The 24,477-nt window shown below is 40.3% G+C and overlaps 1 protein-coding gene across 1 annotated transcript in view; it reads right to left on the bottom strand.

Moving 5' to 3' along the window:
• The window catches only part of ANKAR (ankyrin and armadillo repeat containing), a 510,409-nt gene that overhangs the window by 225,458 nt on the left and 260,474 nt on the right, over positions 1-24,477 (bottom strand). Inside the window, exon 17 of the mRNA XM_053698605.1 lies at positions 5,272-5,430. Coding sequence (XP_053554580.1) covers positions 5,272-5,430 — 159 coding nt within the window. The remainder of the gene's footprint in view (positions 1-5,271; positions 5,431-24,477) is intronic.

The raw sequence follows: 24,477 nt of genomic DNA, 5'->3' as shown, positions 1-24,477 counted from the left end.
TCCAAAGGTTACTCTTGGAGTAAGGTTAGGATTCCTAGGATATTGTCTTTTCTACAAGAAGGTTTAGAAAAAGGTTTATCTGCTAGTTCATTAAAGGGACAGATCTCAGCTCTGTCCATTCTGTTACACAAACGTCTGTCAGAAGTTCCTGACGTCCAGGCTTTTTGTCAGGCTTTGGCCAGGATTAAGCCTGTGTTTAAAACTGTTGCTCCACCATGGAGTTTAAACCTTGTTCTTAATGTTTTACAGGGCGTTCCGTTTTAACCCCTTCATTCCATTGATATAAAGTTGTTATCTTGGAAAGTTCTATTTTTAATGGCTATTTCCTCGGCTCGAAGAGTCTCTGAATTATCAGCCTTACATTGTGATTCTCCTTATTTGATTTTTCATTCGGATAAGGTAGTCCTGCGTACTAAACCTGGGTTCTTACCTAAGGTAGTTACTAACAGGAATATCAATCAAGAGATTGTTGTTCCTTCTTTATGCCCAAATCCTTCTTCAAACAAGGAACGTCTACTGCACAACCTGGATGTAGTCCGTGCTCTAAAATTTTACTTACAGGCAACTAAGGAATTTCGACAAACGTCTTCTCTGTTTGTCATTTACTCTGGGCAGAGGAGAGGTCAAAAAGCTTCCGCTACCTCTCTTTCTTTTTGGCTTCGTAGCATAATTCGTTTAGCTTATGAGACTGCTGGACAGCAGCCTCCTGAAAGAATTACAGCTCATTCTACTAGAGCTGTGGCTTCCACTTGGGCCTTCAAGAATGAGGCCTCTGTTGAACAGATTTGCAAGGCTGCAACTTGGTCTTCGCTTCATACTTTTTCCAAATTTTACAAATTTGACACTTTTGCTTCATCGGAGGCTATTTTTGGGAGAAAGGTTCTTCAGGCAGTGGTTCCTTCTGTATAAAGAGCCTGCCTATCCCTCCCGTCATCCGTGTACTTTTGCTTTGGTATTGGTATCCCAGAAGTAATGATGACCCGTGGACTGATCACACTTAACAGAAGAAAACATAATTTATGCTTACCTGATAAATTCCTTTCTTCTGTAGTGTGTCTGAGTCAGTCCACGGCCCGCCCTGTTTTTAAGGCAGGTAAATATTTTTTAATTTATACTCCAGTCACCACTTCACCCTTGGCTTTTCCTTTCTCGTTGGTCCTTGGTCGAATGACTGGGAGTGACGTAGAGGGGAGGAGCTATATGCAGCTCTGCTGGGTGAATCCTCTTGCACTTCCTGTTGGGGAGGAGTAATATCCCAGAAGTAATGATGACCCGTGGACTGATCACACTACAGAAGAAAGGAATTTATCAGGTAAGCATAAATTATGTTTTTTATAGGCTTGGTAATATGTTATGTTTAAGTATGAACTAGTACCCTTGTTCTTGCAGGACCACTCAGTCTCACACCTTACCTCGGGTTCACTAAGATCTAACTTGTGTGAACCCTGTTATTCTCATAGATCTGAGGGTCACTACTGTAGGATACAGTGTGAAGATGGTATACAAGAGGATATGGAATGAGCTAAACAACAATATAGTATGGTAATGTAGGATAACTCGAATTCCAGAGTTTAGAGAGAAACTTATTTACTTCCAAAATAGTTGCAGACTCGCATCACACACATATAAAATATTTACATAGCTTGCACACACACACACACACTTTAGTAAGAGTTGTGCAAGGTAGGTTCATTGGTTATTTACAACCGGATACAAGATTTGCAGTTGTGAGTAGTTGCTGGGTTAAAGTCAGTTTAAGCACAAAAAGTACATCAGAGGTTAATGCAAAATGGAGCAGTACTTTGAAGCATAATGATAGATATGGCAAAAGTCACTGTGCAAGTCAATGAAATGAATCACAAGCGGAAGAGTTGATGTAACAGTTAGTACATGAAATAAACTGGTTAATAGCTTAGTATGGCAGGTAAACTTGATTACTTGATTACTTGAGGCAAGCAGCAACAAATGACATGAGAGGCAAGATATCCTTATTTGTATATTGGTAATACAGACCGGTAATCCTGATGGTAGTATATACAAACCGACTTCCCAAATAGTATCCTCAGCGTGGAGCAAAAGCGGAGTTACCAGAGAAGTAATGCAGACAGCGTGTGCAGTGATTCAGTGAGAGTGTGTGGCGGCTGCGGTTTCACCTAGAGACAAGTCGGGCGTGACGTCACACGCCAACGGACCAGCATGCGAGTGAGCAGGAAGCAAGCAGCAGCGAGAGAGACAGGAACAGAGATGAGGTGCTGCAATACCGCAAGTCTTGAGTAACAGAAATAAGTATCAGTAGCAGGGAATCCCAACTTAGACAGGAGGGAATGGCTGGGTGCGAAGCGTTCAGGAACAGAGAGTGACTGAACAAATTACCAAGCAACGTTCAACACTAGGTGGAGCCTTAAATAGCAGTATGGTAATTAGTAGTTAAAGGTACAGAATGGTAAAACCCTGACACAGGAATGGGAAAAATGCTTATGATAAAATTCTTATACAAAAAGTAAAATCAAAAGCAAGCATTATAGCTGTCTATAATATAATGAGAGCAGCAAGCATTAGAGGGAGAGGCTTAATATAACAAATTTTGGCGCCAAGAATGACGCAATTAAAAAATGCAACTCTCGTCATAACAGTCGCAACTTTGCGCCAAAAATGAGACAATGAAATGACGCAACTCGCATCACAACAGGCGCGGCCTCGCCCTAAAAATGACGCAACTAGAGTCACAGCAGGCGCAATTTTGCGCCAAAAATTGAAATTGCAATTAAAAACAGACCCCATGTTAACAGCTAACCGGAACCCCATACCTAAATTCTCCCATAAACATAATTTCCATTCCGAAACTGTGTGACTACAAAGGGAAATATTAGCAGAGCTGACTCATGGCTAATATATGCAATATACATTAAGAACTTTATAATATAAAGTGCCTTCCATAGCTGAGAGTGTCTTAAACATTATATATACTTACCAGAAGACACCAATCCAAATAAAGCAGTATAATGTCGATCTGTAAAGGGAGGCAGCAGATGAATCCCCGTGACCGAATTTACAGAGAGCGCTAGAATAGATTTCCCATAGGCAAAAACATGGTATCATCAGGCAATACTCCCTTTACATCTCTCAGAAAAACACTGGACTTAGAGAGGAACTGGGCTTCAATATGCTTAGAAGCGCCTTTCACAGAAGAAATCAAGCACATCATGTTTCACCACCACCTCCTAAGGAGGCTAAGTATGTAAAACTGAGGTATGAGTGAGGTGGGAGGTGTATTTATAAGCATTTGAGGTTTGGGAAACTTTGCCCCCTCCTGGTAGGAATGTATATCCCATACGTTACTAGCTCATGGACTCTTGCCACCTATATGAAAGAAAACACTATTGGAAAGAAAGGATAATTCTGAGAAAAAAATCCCCTAGATTAGTTTTTGTGAGTCAATATTCCCCCGGAACAAACAAGTTCAGAGGATCCTACGACGGACGGCATTGGCATATTTTAAGAACATGTAATCCTAATGTACAAGAATTTATAAACCTCCCTATGCCTGCCTACAAAAGAGGTAGAAATTTGAAAGATGTTTTGGTTAGGGCAGACATTGGGTCCATCTAAGGACTCCTCTCAGAGGTATATTGGAAAGAAAAACTTAGGTTGTTATCCTTGTCTTAGCTGTTCAAATTGTAACAGTTTAATTAGAGGGCCAACGTTTTATCATCCTAGCTCAGGCAAGAAATATGACATTAGGGGTACCATACTTGTAACATGGATTTTGCGATTTACCTAATTAACTGCCCATGTGGGCTAGGGTATGTAGGGGAGACCACCCGTACTGTATGGGAACGCATTACCCAACACAAGAGCAATATTAAGACAAAGAAAACTGATGCCCCTGTAGCCCATCACTTTTTGTCAGCTGAACATAATCTGAGCCATCTGAGATTTCAAATCCTAGAACAGGTGAAACATCCTAGGAGGGGAGGTGACCGTATTAAATTACTCAAAAAACGAGAGGCCTTCTGGATTTTTGAACTTGGCACTTTTATGCCAGGGGGATGAATAAGGTACTTGACTGGTCTATATTTTTGTAGTAAATACATAACGTGAAAGAGATGTAATTTTTTGCAGTAGGATATATTGTGAAAGAAATGTACTTTGTAAATAAGTGAATATTGTATACATTGTATTTAGTGACTATGTGTAAACTTACTGTGAAAAAAATTGTGCATTATGGTAGTTAGCTTTATACATAACATGACCACTAGATGGAGGTGTGATGAATAGGTAGATTGTGTACAGGTAACTTGAGTTTGGGGGTGTGGTCTATATAGGTATTTAAAGATGAGGTCAGTGCCTGTTTAGCCATACATAACTAAGGACATCTGTCCGAAATACTGTTGATGATTTGCAGTCTGGCTCAATAAAGTACTTGTAATATTTTGAACCTTGGTGGTGCAGCTATTTTCTGGATTTGTAGCTTTTTTATTTGAATACTCACAGGAATAATACGTGCTAAGCTGAACTGCAAAACTAAGCAGGAGACATTAAACTTCACATTCGAGAAGATGCTCAGAAGTAAGAAGAAAACACAAGCAAAAAAATCAGTTATAGGGGATATTTAGCGCACTAAATATTTGACGAGCGTATTACCGAGGATATAGGTGTGCTGAGACTGACACACGAAAAACACACCAAGGGTGGTAAAAATAGCAAGGGGAATAATCTAAAGAATCTATCCCAGGGCCATATATATTAACAAATATATATATATATATATATATATATATACAGCATATGTATATATATATATATAAACAATTAGTGCCCAAAACATAGCTATAGAGTATCTAAATATTAAAAAATTATACTTACCAATAGACACTCAACCATCAAACAACTAGTAGACAGCCAAACCTGTACTGAAACATATCAGCAGAGGTTATGGAATAGGAGCATATTGAAAATCCATAGAGGGAGGCACAAGACAAGTCCCTGAGACGAATTATGGAAGGTCTATGATAAATTTCCCATGAGGTGAAAAAAGAATCACAAACCATATCCCATATACATCCCTCTGACAAGCACTGTACTCTGAGGCAAAGTAACGACTAAGGTATGTGGGAGAGATTTTATTGAGCTCTTGGGGTTTGGGAGTCTTTGCCTCCTCCTAGGGGTAAGGAAGGGTAATTCCCAGGAGTAATGGATCGTAGACTCTCACCAACTGTATGAAAGAAATTGTATTCTCTGTCTGAATAATGACTTGTTTGTACGTAATACCTGGAATGAAGCCATTGCTTGGTCTGCTTCAGTGTCTGACTCAAGAAAAGATTCATAGATTGCGATTTCGATTCCTCCAGTTTCCAAAAGATAGAACTGTTGTATTGTATTGTTGAAAGCAAACAGAGTCAATGCATAGCCTGCCCGCAAAGAAATGTCCTATAATAATAAATCACAAGTAATAATACCTTACCAACTCTCACTTATATAACTACTTGAAAATAGCTGTGTGGCAAAAATAGGTTTCAATTAGGCCATATTCTTCTGCATTGATCACCAGTTAATTTAAAGAGACATGGGCGTCTTTCTTGTTATCCTGTAGGACAGGGTTTGAAGAAGTATTCCTCCTGCCTTCTTCCTAACAACTATTTGTTTGGAAGAGAACTTTACTTCACACTAGAGATATGCATTAAGAGGTTTTGTAAACCTCCGAATGCGGAAGAAGTGCATCATCCTGGCAGCCAAATAGTGGCATCAAATATACCAAAATAGGCCTAGATCAATACCTTGCATTGTCTACTTTAAAAAACAAAATTTATGCTTACCTGATAAATGTCTTTCTTTCCGTCATCCCAATTACTAGTGGGATATTCAACTTCTGGCCAGCAGGAGTAGGCAAAGAGCACCATAGCAAAGCTGTTAAGTGTAACTTCCCTTACCCATAATCCCCAGTCATTCATCCAAAAGAAAATGGAAAAACAAGAAACACAATGGTATAGAGGTGCCTGAGGTTTACTCAAAAAACATAATTTAAAAAAGATAGCGGGGTCGTAGACTCTCCATGCCTGGAAATATTTTTTTTTATCAGGTAGGCATGTTTTCTTTCCTACGGCATGGAGGGTCCACAACGTAATTCTAATTACTAGTGGGAACCAATACCCAAGCTAGAGGACATGGAATGAAAAGGGAGGGAGAACAAGGCAGGACCTAAACAGAAGGCACCACCGCTTGAAGAACCTTTCTCCCAAAAGAGGCCTCAGCCGAGGCAAAAGTATCAAATTTGTAGAATTTGGAAAAACCATCCAAAGAGGACCATGTTGCCGCCTTGCAAATCTGTTCCACAGAAGCTTAATTTTTGAAAGCCCAAGATGAGGAGACAGCCCTAGTGGAATGAGCTGCAATTCTCTCAGGAGGCTGCTGTCCAGCTGTCTCATAAGCAAAACAAATCAGAAGTTGCCTTCTGACCCTTACACTTTCCAGAGAAAACAACAAACAGGGCAGAAGATTGCCGAAAATCTTTAGTAGCTTGTAGGTAAAATTTTTGAGCATGCACAGCATCCAAGTTATGCAAAAGACGTTCCTTATGAGAAGAAGGATTAGGACAAAAAGAAGGAACAACAATTTCCTGATTAATGTTTCGGTCCGACACCACCTTAGGGAGAAACCCCAATATAGTATGAAGGACCGCCTTATCTGCATGAAAAATTAGGTACGGGGAATCATACTGCAGAGCTAAAAGCTCAGAAACTCTACGACCGGAAGAAATATTATTATTATTATTATTATTATCGGTTATTTGTAGAGCGCTAACAGATTCCGCAGCGCTATTAACAAAGGCAAGGAGAAACAAAACTTTCCAAGATAACAATTTTTTTTTTATCAACAACATGCATCGGCCTAAACGGAGCCTGCTGCACAACTTTAAGAACTAGGTTAAAGCTCCAAGAAGGAGCAACAGGTTTAAACACAGGCCTGATTCTGACCAGGGCCTTCTCAGGGTGCCAGGAATCAGACTGAGACGAGAAGTGCAAAAATAATCACACCTTTATTAATAGCAAAAAATAATTAAAAAAAGTCCACAAGTCAAATAACAAGCCAGGAGTCAAAACCAGAGCTGGTAGTCAGACGAGCCGAGTCAGGAGCCAAAGCAAAGAGTCAGACGAGCCGGAATCAGGAACAAGGAGAACAGCAGAGTCAGGAACAAGCCAGGGATCAGGAACCAGGAGGGACGTCAGACAGCCAGGTAATACACAGGAATTCTCACAAACAGGTCTGAGACAACGCAAGGGCAAACATACTGAACAGAGGCCCTTTAAATAATAAGTGATGACATCACAATTCTGAGACTGCAACCTGTCTCACATGGATGATGTACACCAGTCTGGCCATAAAAGGGCATGCAGGAAATGAGCAGCATCACACACTATGCACCAGAGTCAGCAAGAGAGGTGAGTAAAATGTCTGCCAGCAGCACATGGCAAACAAAGCAGGGAAAAAACCCTGACAGGCCTGAACAAAAGCTTGAACATCTGGCAAACCTGCCAGACCTTTGTGCAAAATAATAGACAGTGCAGAAATCTGACCCTTCAGAGTACTGACTGACAAACCTTTCTCCAGGCCATCCTGAAGAAAAGATAATATTCGGGGAATCCTCACCCGGCTCCAGGAGAAACCCTTAGATTTGAACCAATGAAGGTATTTACGCCATACCTTATGGTAAATCCTGCGAGTAACAGGTTTACGAGCCTGAAGCATAGTATCAATGACCGCTTCAGAAAAACCACGTCTAGACAGGACTAGGCATTCAAACTCCAAGCAGTCAGCTTCAGAGAATCTAGATTTGGATGGAGGAAAGGACCCTGAATTAGAAGGTCCTTCCTCAGAGGTAACCTCCAAGGTGGAAAAGATGACATCTTCACTAGATCAGAGAACCAGATCCTGCAAGGCCAAGAAGGAGCTATTAGAATCACAGATGCTCTCTCCTGTTTGATACAAGCAATGACTCGTGGAAGGAGAGCAAACGGAGGAAACAGGTTTGCTAGACCGAAATTCCAAGGAACCGTCAGAGCATCTATCAGAGAGGCCTGAGGATCTCTTAATCTTGATCCGTACTTTGGAAGCTTGGCGTTTTGACGAGACACTATCAGATCCAACTACGGAACCCCCTACCTGAGGGTTATCCTTAAGAACCCTTCCGTATGGAGAGCCAACTCCCTGGGATGAAAAGTCTGTCTGCTCAGAAAATCCGCCTCCCACTTGTCAACTCTTGGAATGTGCATGGCGGATAGGAGATAATCGTGGGCTTCCGCCCACTGCAGAATGCGAGTCACCTCTTTCATGGCCAAGGAACTCCGAGTTCCCCCCTGGTGGTTGATGTAAGCCACTGAGGTAATGTTGTCCAACTGGAATCTGATAAACCGGACTAAAGATAATTGAGGCCAAGCTGTTAAGGCATTCAAGATTGCTCTCAACTCCAAGATATTTATGGGAAGAGAAGACTCTTCTCGAGACCACAGGCCCTGAGCTTTTAGAGAACCCCAAACAGCTCCCCAGCCTAACAGGCTGGCGTCTGTAGTCACAATCACCCAAGAAGGTCTCAGGAAGCAAGTGCCCGAGACAGATGTTCCTGTGCAATCCACCACGAGAGAGAGTCTTTTGTTAGGGAATCCAGATTTATCCTCTGCGATTAATCTGAATGGCCTCCGTTCCATTGACTGAGCATGCAGAGGTCGCAGATGGAACTGAGCAAAAGGAATGATGTCCATGGAAGCCACCATCAGTCCAATCACCTCCATGCATTGGGCCACTGATGGACGAATAGTAGACTGGAGAGAAAGGCAAGAAGCAACAAGTTTGGATTTTCTGATGTCCGTCAGGAAAATCTTCATGGACAGGGAACCTATGATTGTCCCTAGGAAACACACTCTTGTAGCTGGAACTAGAGAACTATTTTCCAGATTCACTTTCCACAAGTGGAAACTTAGAAAAGACAACAACATCTCTGTATGAGATGACGCCTGAACCAAGATGTCGTCTAGATAAGGCACTACAGCAATACCCTGGGATCTGATCACTGCCAATAGAGCCCCCAGAACCTTTGTGAATATTCTGGGTGCCGTGACTAGACCAAACGGAAGTGCAACAAACTAAAAATGTTTGTCCGGAAAGGGAAAAATTAGAAAATGGTGATGATCTCTGTGAATGGGAACATGTAAATATGCGTCCTTCAGGTCTATTGTCGTCATGAACTGACCTTCCAGAACCAATGTAAGAATGGAATGAATAGTTTCCATCTTGAAGGATGGAACCCTGAGGAATTTGTCGAGGTATTTTAAGTCTAGGATTGGACAGAAAGTTCCCTCCTTTTTGGGAATCACAAATAGATTTGAATAAAATCCTTGACCTTGTTACTCTAGAGCAGCAGTTCCCAACCTTTTTTCTCTCCCATACCCCTTGATTAGGCTTTTAATTTATGAGTATCCCCTCTCTTTATTACCCCCACCCATCCCTCAAAAAAGTTGTTGTTTTTCAATTTAAACTATTTATTATCAGGGTATTGTCAGGTATTAATAAACTAATTATTATCAGGGTAAACCCAGATAATAAATAGTTTATTAATACCTGACAATACTCTGATAATAGTTGATTAATAACTGAAAATACCCTGATAATAGTTGATTAATAACTGACAATACCATGATAATAACTCGTTTAAGGTAAGCTATACCTGAATGGCATACAACTGTATGTGTATCAACAGGATTAAAGCTCAGATCTCATTCTCAGGAAGAGCCCTGCTGTGTGGCTGGCGCCTCTAGCAGCTGCCTGGTTGCCCCTAAAAATGACCCTGGGTAGGAGTTAAAGTGTAATGATCATAAAAATATTTAAATTTGTGAGATCAGATCAATATTAACCACCCAGTCACTATGGACGTTTTTAGTTAGAAGTGAAGCAATCTGAATCAAGCAAGCACTAGCAGCAGTACTTTACTTACCGGCACTGACTATAACTTATTTGGGGATGCAGAACCGCCTCCCCTGTGTGAGTCGCAACCTCCACAGCTCTACCACACGTGTATAAGCAGCTATGCTGCTGCAGTGCTGCTTCTAACTGTGCACTCGCAGTTAAAATTTTTGAAAATATGTGGACCGGAGTAAAACACACCCAGTCCACATATTTCAGGTGCAGGGGCTCCCATCTGCCTATATGCCAGGCCAGGACTTCACTTGTCACTTTCCGGCTGAGTGCTTCTTCCTTCCCCAGTTCCACAATGGTTATTAGTTGATGACCCATTGAGAGTGGCCCCCCAACCCTCCCCTCGCATCTTCCGCCATTACCGATAATATTTTCGTGTACCCCCAACCGGTCCACCGCATACCCCCAGGGGTACGCGTACCACAGTTAGGGAACCACTGCTCTAGAGGGACTAGTACAATAACTCCCAGGGAGGATAGGTCCTCTATGCAATTTAAGAAGGGCTCCCATTTTACCTGGTTTGAGGATAGTCTTGACAGGAGAAATCTGTCCCTTGGAGAGCAAGACTTGAATCCTATTTTGTAACCCTGAGATACTATGTACACAGCCCACGGATCTAGGACATTGCATATCCAAACCTGTCGAAAAAAGGAAAGCCTGCCCCCACTTGATCCAAAATCAAAAAAATAGAGACAATTACTCAAAATCTTTCAAAGTAAACTCAAAGATAAGCAGCTTACAATAAAAAATCCTCACACCTCTATACCTCAGACTAGCTGAGGAGATCTTACCACACCGGGACCAGAGTTGACACTAGTCAAAGGAGAAGTCTCTCACGAGCTGCAAATCCGCTGTCAGGGATGGCTGTCAGCCCTGGAAAGCTGAATCTGGATCGGTAGAGAATTACTAGAGCCCCAACATGCGATCGTTTATACACAGAGCTTTAAAAACATGCGCATAGGCTATTCACTCCACTCTCAATGTATATAAGCGGAAGGGCGGTCACATAATCAAAGTAGAAATTAAACTCGGCCACTGAAAAAACGCGCAATTCAGTCCAACCATAAACAACACTAACGACAGAACGTAAAATCTCTCTGCACTGTTAGCCCAATGTCAAAAACAGAGTACACACCAATATGATTCTCATAGAGTCATGTGCTATAGACCCTCTTTCAAAGTTCTTTCAGCCAGTCCCTCAAATCAAAAAGGGAAAAATTAACCCTTAACATTTGCATTAAAAAAGTGCCTGCCAGGCTGCCCAAGTGTTAACCCCTAAAGCAGTGATTTTTAACCTTTTTTTTGCAGTGGCACACTTTTTTACATTAAAAAATCCTGTGGCACACCACCATCCCAAAATTTTAAAAAAAATCACACATTGTAGCCTAATACAGCATATATATATATACACATACACACAAAACACACACATACTGTATGTATTGTGCTGTTATGCCATGCCTCCTACAAACTACCCCTGAACTGGGAGTACAAAACAAGCAAAGTTTAAAAAATATGTCACACTGTTGTCAGTCTGCCGTGGCACACCTGAGGATCTCTCACGGCACACTAGTGTGCCACGGCACACTGGTTGAAAAACACTGCCCTAAAGGTCATAATATGTCCCATATTGATAATCCACTAGAGGAATTGACCTCCAAAGTGCTGTCCTTCAGGACCTAGAAGGCAAATGCACTTACCTGTGGATCCAGATGCAGGGCAGGAACAGCTTCTTTAGGTGTGATAGACACTCAACTCTCTATCATGAACCTGAATAAAAGGAAAGAACAGAGTAACCAACCCTAGCTTTCCATGAAGGGGTAGCAATAATGTTAGAAATAAAGCAAAGACAACCTTGCCGCTTTCTAATTGCTATTAGCCACCATTACTCTTACTAAAGAGATTGACATGGACACAGCATAGCCCCTAATCCTTGCTTGCAGGCAAAAGTACCCATAAAAGGATTAAATATCTTCAGACACCATCTTCGCACATCCTCCATTTACAAAGGCAAAGAGAATGACTGGGGATTATGGGTAAGGGAAATTACACTTAACAGCTTTGCTGAGGTGCTCTTTGTCTCCTCCTGCTGGCCAGGAGTTGAATATCCCACTAGTAATTGGAATGACATTGTGGACTCTCCATGCCATAGGAAAGAAATATATATAGTTTTCCTAGGTTTATCCACTTTTAAGATCCATTGTAGAAGTTTTAAAAAATATCAATATGAAGGTAAGTAATAAATGCTCTTTAGTCAGTGGTAGAAATGGCACCTTTTTGAAAAACATGTTTTGCAGTGTGAAAAATGTCTAGAAGCCCACTATTGTAAATAGGAAAAGAAGCAGCCATTTAATATAACATACTGATAATTTTATTTCTAGATAGAAACCTGTCAAATTAAAAAACTACATTTATGCTTACCTGATAAATTTCTTTCTTTCCAGATATGGAGAGTCCACAACGTCATTCAATTACTAGTGGGAATATCACTCCTGGCCAGCAGGAGGAGGCAAAGAGCACCACAGCAAAGCTGTTAATTGTCACTCCCCATAATCCCCAATCACAACCCATAATCCCGAGTCATTCGACTGAAGGGACATTTTAAAAGAATAACACAAAGGTGTAGAGGTGCCTGAGGTTTAGTAAAAAATAACTGTCTTAATAAAGGGTGGGGTCGTGGACTCTCCATATCCGAAAAGAAATTTAACAGGTAAGAATAAATTTTGTTTTCTTTTCTAAGATATAGAGAGTCCACAACGTCATTCAATTACTAGTGGGAACCAATACCCAAGCTAGAGGACACAGAATGAACAGGGAGGGAGAACAAGACAGGCAGACCTAAACAGAAGGCACCACCGCTTAAAGAACCTTTCTCCCAAAAGAGGCCTCAGCCAAGGCAAAAGTATCAAATTTGGAAAATCTGGATAAAGTATGCAGAGAGGACCAAGTTGCAGTCTTGCAAAGCTGTTCCACAGAAGTTTCATCTTTGAAAGCCCAAGAAGAGGAGATAGCCCTAGTGGAATGAGCTGTAATTCTCTCAGGAGGCTACTGTCCAGCAGTCTCATAAGCAAAATGAATCATACTTCTTAACCAGTGAGAAAGAGAAGTAGAAGTAGCCTTCTGACCCTTACACTTTCCTGAGAAACAAACAGGGCAGAAGACTGGCGAAAATCCTTAGTCGCCTGTAGGTAGAATTTTAGAGCATGCAGAACATCCAAGTTGTGCAACAGACGTTCTTTATGAGAAGATGGATTGGAACAGAGAGAAGGAACAACAATTTCCTCATTAATATTTCTATCTGAAACCACTTTAGGAAGAAACCCCAATTTAGAACGAAGAACCGCCTTATCTGCATAAAAGATAAGGTAAGGCGAATCACACTGCAAAGCCGAGAGTTCTGAAACTCTCCGAACAGAAGAGATAGCAAAAAGAAACAAAACCTTCCAAGATAGCAACTTAATATCTATGGAATGCATTGGCTCAAACAGAGCCTGCTGCAAAACTTTAAGAACAATATTTAGGCTCCAAGGAGGAGCAACAGGTTTAAACACAGGCCTGATTCTGACCAGGGCCCGACAAGAAGATTGAACATCTGGCACATCCGCCAGACGCTTGTGTAACAAAAAAGATAATGCAGAAATCTGACCTTTCATAGAACTGACTGACAACCCTTTCTCCAGACCTTCCTGGAGAAAAGACAAAATTCTAGAAATCCTGAACCTACTCCAAAAGTAGCCCTTAGATTCACACCAATAAAGGTATTTACGCCTTACCTTATGGTACATTTTTCGAGTAACAGGCTTGTGAGCCTGGATCATGGTCTCAATGACCGACTCAGAAAATCCACGCTTAGACAGAACTAGGCGTTCAATCTCTAAGCAGTCAGATTCAGAGAAATGAGATTTGAATGGAGGAATAAACCCTGAGTTAGAAGGTCCTTCCTCAGAGACAACCTTCAAGGGGGCTGAGAAGACATCTTCACTAGGTCTGCATACCAGATTCTGCGAGACCATGCAGGAGCTATTAGAATTACCTATGCTCTCTCTTGTTTGATACGAGCAATAACTCATGGAAGGAGCGCAAACGGAGGAAACAGGTATGCTAGACCAAAATCCCAAGGAACCGCCAGTGCATCTATCAGAGCGGCCTGAGGATCTCTTGACCTTGAACCGTACCTTGGAAGCTTGGCGTTCTGCTGAGACGCCATCAGATCCAACTCCGGCACCCCTCATTTCAGGGTTAACCTGGATAACACCTCCGGATGGAGAGCCCACTCCCCGGGATGAAATGTCTGTCTGCTCAGGAAATCCACTTCCCAGTTGTCCACTCCAGGAATGTGGATGACAGATAGACACTGAATAATCCGTGCCACCTCCTGATTGATGTAAGTCACTGAGGTGATGTTGTCTGATTGAAACCTGATAAACCGGGCTAAGGACAATTGAGACCAAGCCACGAGAGCATTGTCTGAGCATGCATAATTGCAGAGCTCTCAAAAGGAATTGAGCAAAATGAATGCTGTCCATGGAAGCGACCATCAGACCAATTACCTCCATACATTGAGCCACTGATGGCCGAACAGTAGACTGAAGAGAGAGGCAAGAGGAGAGAATTTTGGATTTTCTGACCTCCGTCAGAAAAATTTTCATAGATAGGGAATCTATTATGGTCCCTAAGAAAACTACCCTTGTAGCTGGAACAAGGGAACTCTTTTCCAGATTCACTTTCCAACCATGGGAAAGTAGAAAAGACAACAAGATCTCTGTATGAGAGTTTGCTTGTTGAAGGGATGGCGCCTGAACCAATATGTCGTCCAGGTATGGCGCCACTGCAATTCCCCGAGACCTGATCCCTACCAAGAGAGCCCCTAGAATCTTTGAGAAAATTCTGGGAGCTGTGGCAAGGCCAAATAGAAGAGCCACAAACTGAAAGTGTTTGTCTAGCAAGGTGAATCTCAGGAACTTGTGATGATCCCTTAGATGGGAACATGAAGATACGCATCCTTCAGGTCTATGGTCGTCATGAACTGACCCTCTTGGACCAAAGGAAGAATGGAACGAATGGTTTTCATTTTGAAGGACGGTACCCTGAGAAACTTGTAGAGGCACTTTAGGTCTAAAATGGTTCGAAAAGTTCCCTCTTTTTGGGGAACCACGAACAGATTTGAATAGAATCCTAGACCCTGTTCCCTTACTGGAACTGGAACAATCACTCCCAGGGAGGAAAGGTCCTGAACGCAGTTCAAGAATGCCTCTCTTTTTACCTGGTCTGCAGATAATCTTGAGAGGTGGAATCTGCCCCTGGGAGGGAAAGTTTTGAATTCTATTTTGTAACCCTGAGATACTATGTCCACAGTTCAAGGATCTGGGACATCTCGTCTCTACGTTTGACAAAACAGGGAAAGTCTGCCCCCCACTTGATCCTAACCCAGCCTGGGGGCGACCCTTCATACTGACTTAGACTCAGCTGAGGGTTTCTTTGATTGCTTGCCCATATTCCAAGACCAAATGGGCTTCCAAGAAGACTTGGACTGCTCCTGCTTGGAAGAGGGAGAGGAAGACTTTTGACCTTTGAAGTTACAAAAGGAAAGAAAATTTATTTGACGCCCTTTGAGTCTGTTCTTCTTGTCTTGTGGTAGAAAAGACCCATTTCCACCAGTAATATCAGAAATTATTTCTCCAAGACCAGGTCCGAACAAGGTCTTGTAAGGAAGCGCCAGAAGCTTGGACTTAGAGGTAACATCAGCTGACCAAGATTTTAGTCACAATGTCCTGCGGGCTAGGACAGTGAAGCCAGACATCTTGGCTCCCAGTCTAATAACTTGCATGTTAGCATCAGAAATAAAGGAATTGGCTAGTTTGAGAGCCTTAATTCTATCTTGTATCTCCTCCAACTGAGTCTCTACTAAAATTGATTCCGGTAAGGCGTTGCACCAATAAGATGCCGCACTTGCTACTGTGGCAATACAAACTGCAGGTTGCCATTGAAGACCTTGATGAACATACGTCTTCTTCAAATAAGCTTCCATCTTTTTGTCCATGGGATACTTAAAGGAGCAGCTATCCTCTATAGGGATCATAGTTCTCTTAGCCAGAGTAGAAATAACCCCCTCTACTTTAGGCACCGTGCGCCAAGACTCTTTAATGGAGTCCGAAAACGGAAACATCTTATGAAATATGGGAGACGGGGAGAAAGGAATCCCTGGCTTCTCCCATTCCTGTGAAATAATCTCCGTCACACAGTCTGGAACAGGAAAAACTTCCACAGAGGAAGGAATATCATAGTATTTATTAAGTTTACTAGACTACTTAGGGTTGACAACGACAGAAGTATTGGAGTCGTCCAAAGTAGCCAATACCTCCATTAACAGTACACAAAGGTGTTCAAGCTTAAATCTGAAGTTTACTTCTTCAATATCAAATGAACGAATAATACTGTCCGAATCTGAGATTTCACCCTCAGAGGCTACCGGCGTATCCTCCTCATCAGACTTATGAGGGAGGGCAACCTGCGTAGCAGTAGGTGGAACAGAAACCTTTATATTTGAATGTCTAATTTTCTTCTTGCGTTTTACCAGCATAGGAAAAGCAGATAATGCTGCAGATACAGCAGAAGATACCTGTGCAGCAAAATCTGCAGGCAAATAAACTCCTCCAGGAGGCTGAGAGGAACTGCAGGGTACTGTATGTGGCGCCATAGAGGCTTGGGACGTTTGAGGAGAAAGCTGTGACATTGCCTGAACAGCATCATCCTGAGAGACACTGGGCTCAGAGGGCAACGATTTATCTTTAAATTGAAGTGTTCTAGCTAAGCATGCAGCACAGAATTGCAAAGGCAAAACAATTTGTGCCTCTCTCTCTCTCTCTCTATATATATATATATATATATATATATATATACACCAAATAATTCATTTATTTGTGAAGCTGTTTGTAATACAACCCCCCTTTCTCGTTTGTCAAGGACACTTTGCAAACCTTTGTCCCAATTCATCAAATAAATTTTCTTTCAAAGTAATGTTAGAATGACACTCTCAAGTTTGAACGCCCATATATGGATTTCCTGATATTTCTTCTAGGTAATAAAATTACCAGGTAATGAACCCCTGGGGGGAAGGAGCCCAAAAGTGTAAGAACTGGCCTTTGAAGCTCAGGAAGATAGTAACACTTACTTGGCAATCAAAAACAGCCTCTTGGAGATTTTCAATACACATCTTGCATGGGAACAAAGAAAGTTAGTTACAGACATGTGGAAAGGCTGTGAATTAATCTTCATATAAGCTAAAGGGCCATTATACACTCATTTTTTCTTTGCATAAATGTTTTGTAGAAGATCTATTTATATAGAAAATAAAGTTTTTGTTTTTTTTAAATGTATAGTTTTGCTTATTTTTAAATAACATTGCTCTGATTTTCAGACTCCTAACCAAGCCCCACAGTTTTATGTGAATACTGTCAGCTACCCTCTCCAGCTTGCTCCTGTTTGTGTAAAGGGTCTTTTCATATGCAAAAGAAGGGGGAGGGGGAGTGTCTTATTTCCCATTTACAGTGGGCTTTCCAGCTATATTTTCAACAGAGGTAAACTGAGAGCTTTTTAAACAGTTTTATATTGGATTTTTATATCAGTATCTGTGCATCTTATTTTTTATAGTAGTGTCTATTACGTGCAGTTATATGAAAATGAGTGTATACTGTCCCTTTAACATTCTCTATACTCAGATCATATTGAAAATCTCTCTCTCTCTCTCTCTCTCTCTCTCTCTCTCTATATATATATATATATATATATATATACATTGATCTGAAAATTATACAATATTGGATAAATGTCCTATATTAGATGAATGGCTGTATTGATGAATTCAAAATGTTTTGCAAACCTTCAGGATGAAAATGAATAAATAACGCTTTTCTTTGTTTTTCAGAATCTAGTCTGATCGGGAAATTCCAAATAAGACTGATACATAATAAATAAGCTGTCCTATGAATATTTGTCCTAAACATAAGTCCATGCACTCAAAATTTATTAGAAATATGGAATATACTGTATTTATATCAAGATGCAATGTAATGCCAGGATGTTGGATGTTGTGATTCTGTGAAGAGCAAATACTTAACAGTATAATTGCTTACTAATATAATACTAGAGATATACTCATGTTTAGTATGAAAATACTCAGACTAAATGGTATTAAATGGGCCATGTATGGAACATGTGGTTGTTAAGACTAGGAGATTATAAGTATATAAAAATAGGCATTTGATAAAAATATATATACAAATTTGGGGGATTTAAAATTGTAAACAAATTTCTATATAGTTCTCAAATATTTAATATGTGCCTCAGACTGTCCAAATAGATTGTATAAATGTGTATTTGTGGATCTGAGAGAAAATGCCTAGCAGTGGCATGTTAGATAAGTATTTGCTGAATTTAATAGTAGTAGCTATATAGTCAAATTAAAAATATTTAACCAATTTGTTTCAAAATAACATTTTCTTTGTTTTTCCAGGAGTCTAATAACCATGACAGGGGAGAACTGATGGGAAGATGAGGTATCTAAACAAGATACTATAAGTTAATATATAAATGCATCATAGACTGTTGAGACATGTATTAATAAATAACTATAATGCTCATATATGTCTATGATATGAGATGTGACTAGGAAATGAAATATGTACAAGTATATCAAATGAACTGATATACAAAATAAGTCAGATACACATATATATTTTATTAATTCATACTACTAGTCCACTCATAAAAATGTAAATTTAAAGGCATATTTTAAAATATTACTAGAGATATACTCATGTTTAGTATAAAAATATTCACATTGGATAGTACTATATACTCCCATATATATTTAACATATAATTTATTAGTGCTGGGAATTATAGGTATGTTTCATGAACATATTGAGATATATCAATTAAGCCGTAGCAGTTTTAAAAATGAAAATGTTTTTAATGCCTATGTCGCCCTCTGGTGGTTTATGCAAAAATTGCAACCAAGGGAGATTGTAGTGTCAGATAACCATGCATTCCCAGTCAGCCAATTAATGGAACAAGCTTCGTTAAGGGTGTATCCGAATATTCACCAATGATTAGAACAGAGGTGGGCTGTATGACTTGACATAAAAGCTCATGCAAGAGGAAAGAATGGGGTCTTTGGTCTTTTGCTAAAATGTTGACTGACTTAACTTGCTGCCTTTGGAACACAGTCTCTATAAGCAAAATTGGGCTAACCTTTCTTTATCCAGAATTGCATATACCTATTCATATGATGGTGAACGGATTTATCTGAAAAAGCTGAAACCTTTAAATTGGTTATCTCATAATGTATGATAGTGACTATAATTTAATATTTTAAAGCAAATGCATTCATTGTTGCTACAGTTTAATTGAAGCTGGTAATTTAAAGAGCATATTCTGTATTTTAAATTTATATTCATAATCCTGTGTAGCTTAGAACTAGTCATATTGATGCTAAATAATTTTAGTTGCTAGAAAATAATTTGCACTCCAGATTTATGTTAGTTTTATTATTGTGAACTCTCTTAGAACTGTACATAAATTGGTTATTGTGGTTAAATCTCTGGTAGTTATTAATAAAGCATTGTTAACCTAATAGTCAATATTCTAATATTGGAGTGAACTAAGCTGGATAATTATAGACTGTTCTGGTATCCTCATTTGGGGTACTTTAATACGATTCTTTGTGAGTAAGGTTAATTTTGAAGATATATTTTTTTTATGATCTGTTGTTTAGAATATTATAACGGAATAAGCGTGCATAATTGAGTCATAATCTAGTTTCTACATAAATATAATTCAAAGTGTATATAAGGAAAACTAATCTAGAATAAAGGAATAAATATTGATTTTAATAAATATATTGTTACGTATATACATTTTATTGGTTGGCAACTGCTAAGATAAGTTCTCCAACATTTTACTGGAGATTACTGCTGATATAATAATAATTTTATAACCTGGTATATACCAACAATGTCCATAATACTAAATAAAAAAATCCCCAAATTGTAGAAATATTTTAAATACACTGTCACTTTAAGAATTTTTAATACCACAATTTGGCTGCCAGAAGTCTCTAAAACGATCATATAGTAGATCGACACTGAAGAAACTGAAATTCAATGACGCTGCTCTGCTCCATGAATATCCGACACAGAGAGAAGTCACATAACCAGCAGAGAGAAGAAACTACGCAGCAAGTAAAAGGTGCGCATTTGCCTCTGCCTACAACATAAGATACAAGTAGCTGCAGTGGGTTTCAAACTCAAGCAGTTTGTCAGTTAGCCTGTTCTAGCTAAGCAAGCAAAGAAAACCAACTGCCAAATTTTAAGTTTATACATAAATTCCTGTATAAAACATAAGCTACACACATACTAATAAAGTATTTAAACAAAATTAGCCCAAAGAGGAAAAACGTCCAAATAAAGGTAAGATTAACCTCTAGTCTCAACATACATAATGTGCCTGCCCACTGCCAAAGGAAATCCTGTATAAAGGATTTTAAAAATGTCCTCATCTACTGCATATGACATATTCTTCTGAAGTGCAAGTCTCCAAGACCTAGAAAACAAAAGCACTTACCTGCAGCCTAGCTGTTCAGCAGGAAGACAGCTCACAAGGCGTGAAAGTACACATACTCTTTACAGAGACCAGTAGAAAAAGAAAGAACAGAGTAACCAACTCTGGCTTTCTGTACCATGGGCAGCAATGTGTTAGGAAACAAAGCGAGGACTACCTCACAACTTCCTAACTGCTTAAAAGCCACCACTACTCTACCGAAGAGATTGATTTGGACTCAGCTAAACCCAAATCCTTGCTTGCAGGGAAAAGTACCCAAAAAAGGAATTAATTTCTTCAGACACCAAACTTCACCTCCTCCATTGACAGAGGCAAAGAGAATGACTGGGGATTATGGGTAGGGGAGTGACACTTAACAGCTTTGCTGTGGTTCTCTTTGCCTCCTCCTGCTGGCCAGGAGTGATATTCCCACTAGTAATTGAATGAAGTAGTGGACACTCCATAACTTAGGAAAGAAAACACATTTTTGTATAATAAATGAAGTTAGAAAAAATGTATAATGAACAATTTTACAGTATAATTCATATAATTAACACATCACACACCCACATGTACTGTATACTTATAATGCCCCAACTCAAAAATATGAATAACTAATTTCCAAGTTCTGCTATTCTTTTGGAAGTGAAAAGGTTAATTTCACAAACAGATAGACTTATTGAATGGCAATTGTATTAATGATTTGCTTTTGTATCATGTGAAACTGGTAGGTTTCTGGAAACTTCACAATGGGAATTCATGATTTACATTGAGCTTTGGTAACTTGTGGTTAAGCGAGAAAACTTTACATTACAACTTGTAAACAAACCAATAGAAGCTAATGGTATACTCACAATATGGATTTCACTCAAGCACAATTTACATTAGAAATCTCATGCAAAATAACGCTCCACTTGTGATCTAGGCCATAGTAAATACATGATTTATAACACAAATTATTTCACCAGCACAAGTTGTAAACTCTGGTGCTAGACTAGAGGGCAAAGTAACAAGGCCCTCACTTGATATTCAAAATACAATCACGTAGCTTTTAGTAGAATAGATACTGAGCTAAAGGAAAACACAAATATCTGCCTTAGTAGGTGTTAAAGGGACATTTAAGTCACAATTAAACTTTATTGATTCAGATAGAGCATGCAGTTTTAAGAGACTGTTCAATTTACTGATATTATCAAATTTATTTTGATTGCTTGGTACCCTTTGTTGAAAAGGATACCTAGGTAGACTCAGGAGCATTAATGCACTACTGGGAGCTAGCTGGTGATAGGTGACTAACATATATACCTTCTGTAATTGGATCATCAGATATGTTTAGCTAGCTCCCCATAGTGCATTGCTATGCTGAAGCCAACTTTAACTATGTGTTTAGACGAATTGTCGTTGTTAAAACCACAGTTATATGTTGGCAATAGTTCAATAATAAAATGCTCTTATACATTACTGCATTTTCTTTCTTGCAATTTTAATTCTCGTTAATAGAAAACATAATTTATGCTTACCTGATAAATTTATTTCTCTTGTAGTGTATTCAGTCCACGGGTCATCCATTACTTATGGGATATATTCCCTTCCCAACAGGAAGTTGCAAGAGGATCACCCAAGCAGAGCTGCTATATAGTTCCTCCCCTCACATGTCATATCCAGTCATTCGACCGAAACAAGACGAGAAAGGAGAAACCATAGGGTGCAGTGGTGACTGGAGTATTAATTAAAATTTAGATCTGCCTTAAAAAGGACAGGGCGGGCCGTGGACTGAATACACTACAAGAGAAATAAATTTATCAGGTAAGCATAAATTATGTTTTCTCTTGTTAAGTGTATTCAGTCCACGGGTCATCCATTACTTATGGGATACCAATACCAAAGCTAAGTACACGGATGATGGGAGGGACAAGGCAGGAACTCAAACGGAAGGAACCACTGCCTGTAGAACCTTTCTCCCAAAAACAGCCTCCGAAGAAGCAAAAGTGGAATGGGGATTACTCAGAAAAAGTGTGAAGCGAAGACCAAGTCGCAGCCTTGCAAATCTGTTCAACAGAGGCCTCATTCTTAAAGGCCCAGGTGGAAGCCACAGCTCTAGTGGAATGAGCTGTAATTCTCTCAGGGGGTTGCTGTCCAGCAGTCTCATAGGCTAAGCGTATTATGCTACAAAGCCAAAAGGAGAGAGAGGTTGCCGAAGCTTTTTGACCTCTCCTCTGCCCAGAGTAAACGACAAACAGTGAAGAAGTTTGACGAAAATCCTTAGTTGCCTGTAAATAGAATTTCAGGGCACGGACTATGTCCAGATTGTGCAAAAGTCGTTCCTTCTTTGAAGAAGGATTAGGACATAATGATGGAACAACAATCTCCTGATTGATATTCCTGTTAGAGACTACCTTAGGTAAAAACCCAGGTTTAGTACGCAGAACTACCTTGTCTGAATGGAAAATCAGATAAGGAGAATCACAATGTAAGGCGGATAACTCAGAGACTCTTCGAGCCGAGGAAATAGCCATCAAAAACAAAACTTTCCAAGATAAAAGTTTAATATCAACGGAATGAAGGGGTTCAAACGGAACTCCTTGAAGAACTTTAAGAACCAAGTTTAAGCTCCCCGGAGGAGCAACAGTTTTAAACACAGGCTTAATCCTAGCTAAGGCTTGACAAAAGGCCTGGACGTCTGGAACTTCTGCCAGACGCTTGTGCAAAAGAATAGACAGAGCAGAAATCTGTCCCTTTAAAGAACTAGCTGATAAGCCTTTTTCCAAACCCTCTTGGATAAAAGAACAATATCCTTGGAATCCTAACCTTACTCCATGAGTAACTCTTGGATTCACACCAATACAGGTATTTACGCCATATCTTATGGTAGATTTTTCTGGTAACAGGCTTTCGTGCCTGTATCAAGGTATCAATAACTGACTCGGAGAAGCCACGCTTTGATAGGATCAAGCGTTCAATCTCCACGCAGTCAGTCTCAGAGAAATTAGATTTGGATGATTGAAAGGACCTTGTATTAGAAGGTCTTGCCTCAAAGGTAGAGTCCATGGTGGACAGGACGACATGTCCACTAGGTCTGCATACCAGGTCCTGCGTGGCCACGCAGGCGCTATCAGAATCACTGATGCTCTCTCCTGTTTGATTTTGGCAATCAGTCGAGGAAGTAGAGGAAACGGTGGAAACACATAAGCCATGTTGAAGAACCAAGGAGCTGCTAGAGCATCTATCAGCGTCGCTCCCGGGTCCCTGGACCTGGATCCGTAACGAGGAAGTTTGGCGTTCTGGCGAGACGCCATGAGATCCAGTTCTGGTTTGCCCCAACGATGGACCAGTTGAGCAAAAACCTCCGGATGGAGTTCCCACTCCCCCGGATGAAAAGTCTGACGACTTAGAAAGTCCGCCTCCCAGTTCTCCATGCCTGGGATGTGGATCGCTGACAAGTGGCAAGAGTGAGACTCTGCCCAGCGAATTATCTTTGAGACTTCTAACATCGCTAGGGAGCTTCTGGTTCCCCCTTGATGGTTGATATAAGCCACAGTCGTGATGTTGTCCGACTGAAATCTGATGAACCTCAGTGTTGCTAACTGAGGCCAAGCTAGAAGAGCATTGCATATTGCCCTTAGCTCCAGAATATTTATTGGGAGGAGTTTCTCCTCCTGAGTCCAAGATCCCTGAGCCTTCAGGGAATTCCAGACTGCGCCCCAGCCTAGGAGGCTGGCATCTGTTGTTACAACTGTCCAATCTGGTCTGCGAAAGGTCATGCCCCTGGACAGATGGACCCGAGATAGCCACCAGAGAAGAGAATCTCTGGTCTCTTGATCCAGATTTAGTAGGGGGGACAAATCTGAGTAATCCCCATTCCACTGACCTAGCATGCACAATTGCAGCGGTCTGAGATGCAGGCGCGCAAATG

Source organism: Bombina bombina, chromosome 1, assembly GCF_027579735.1.
Source record: "Bombina bombina isolate aBomBom1 chromosome 1, aBomBom1.pri, whole genome shotgun sequence".
NCBI lineage: Eukaryota > Metazoa > Chordata > Amphibia > Anura > Bombinatoridae > Bombina > Bombina bombina.
This window is presented reverse-complemented; position numbering and strand designations above follow the sequence as displayed.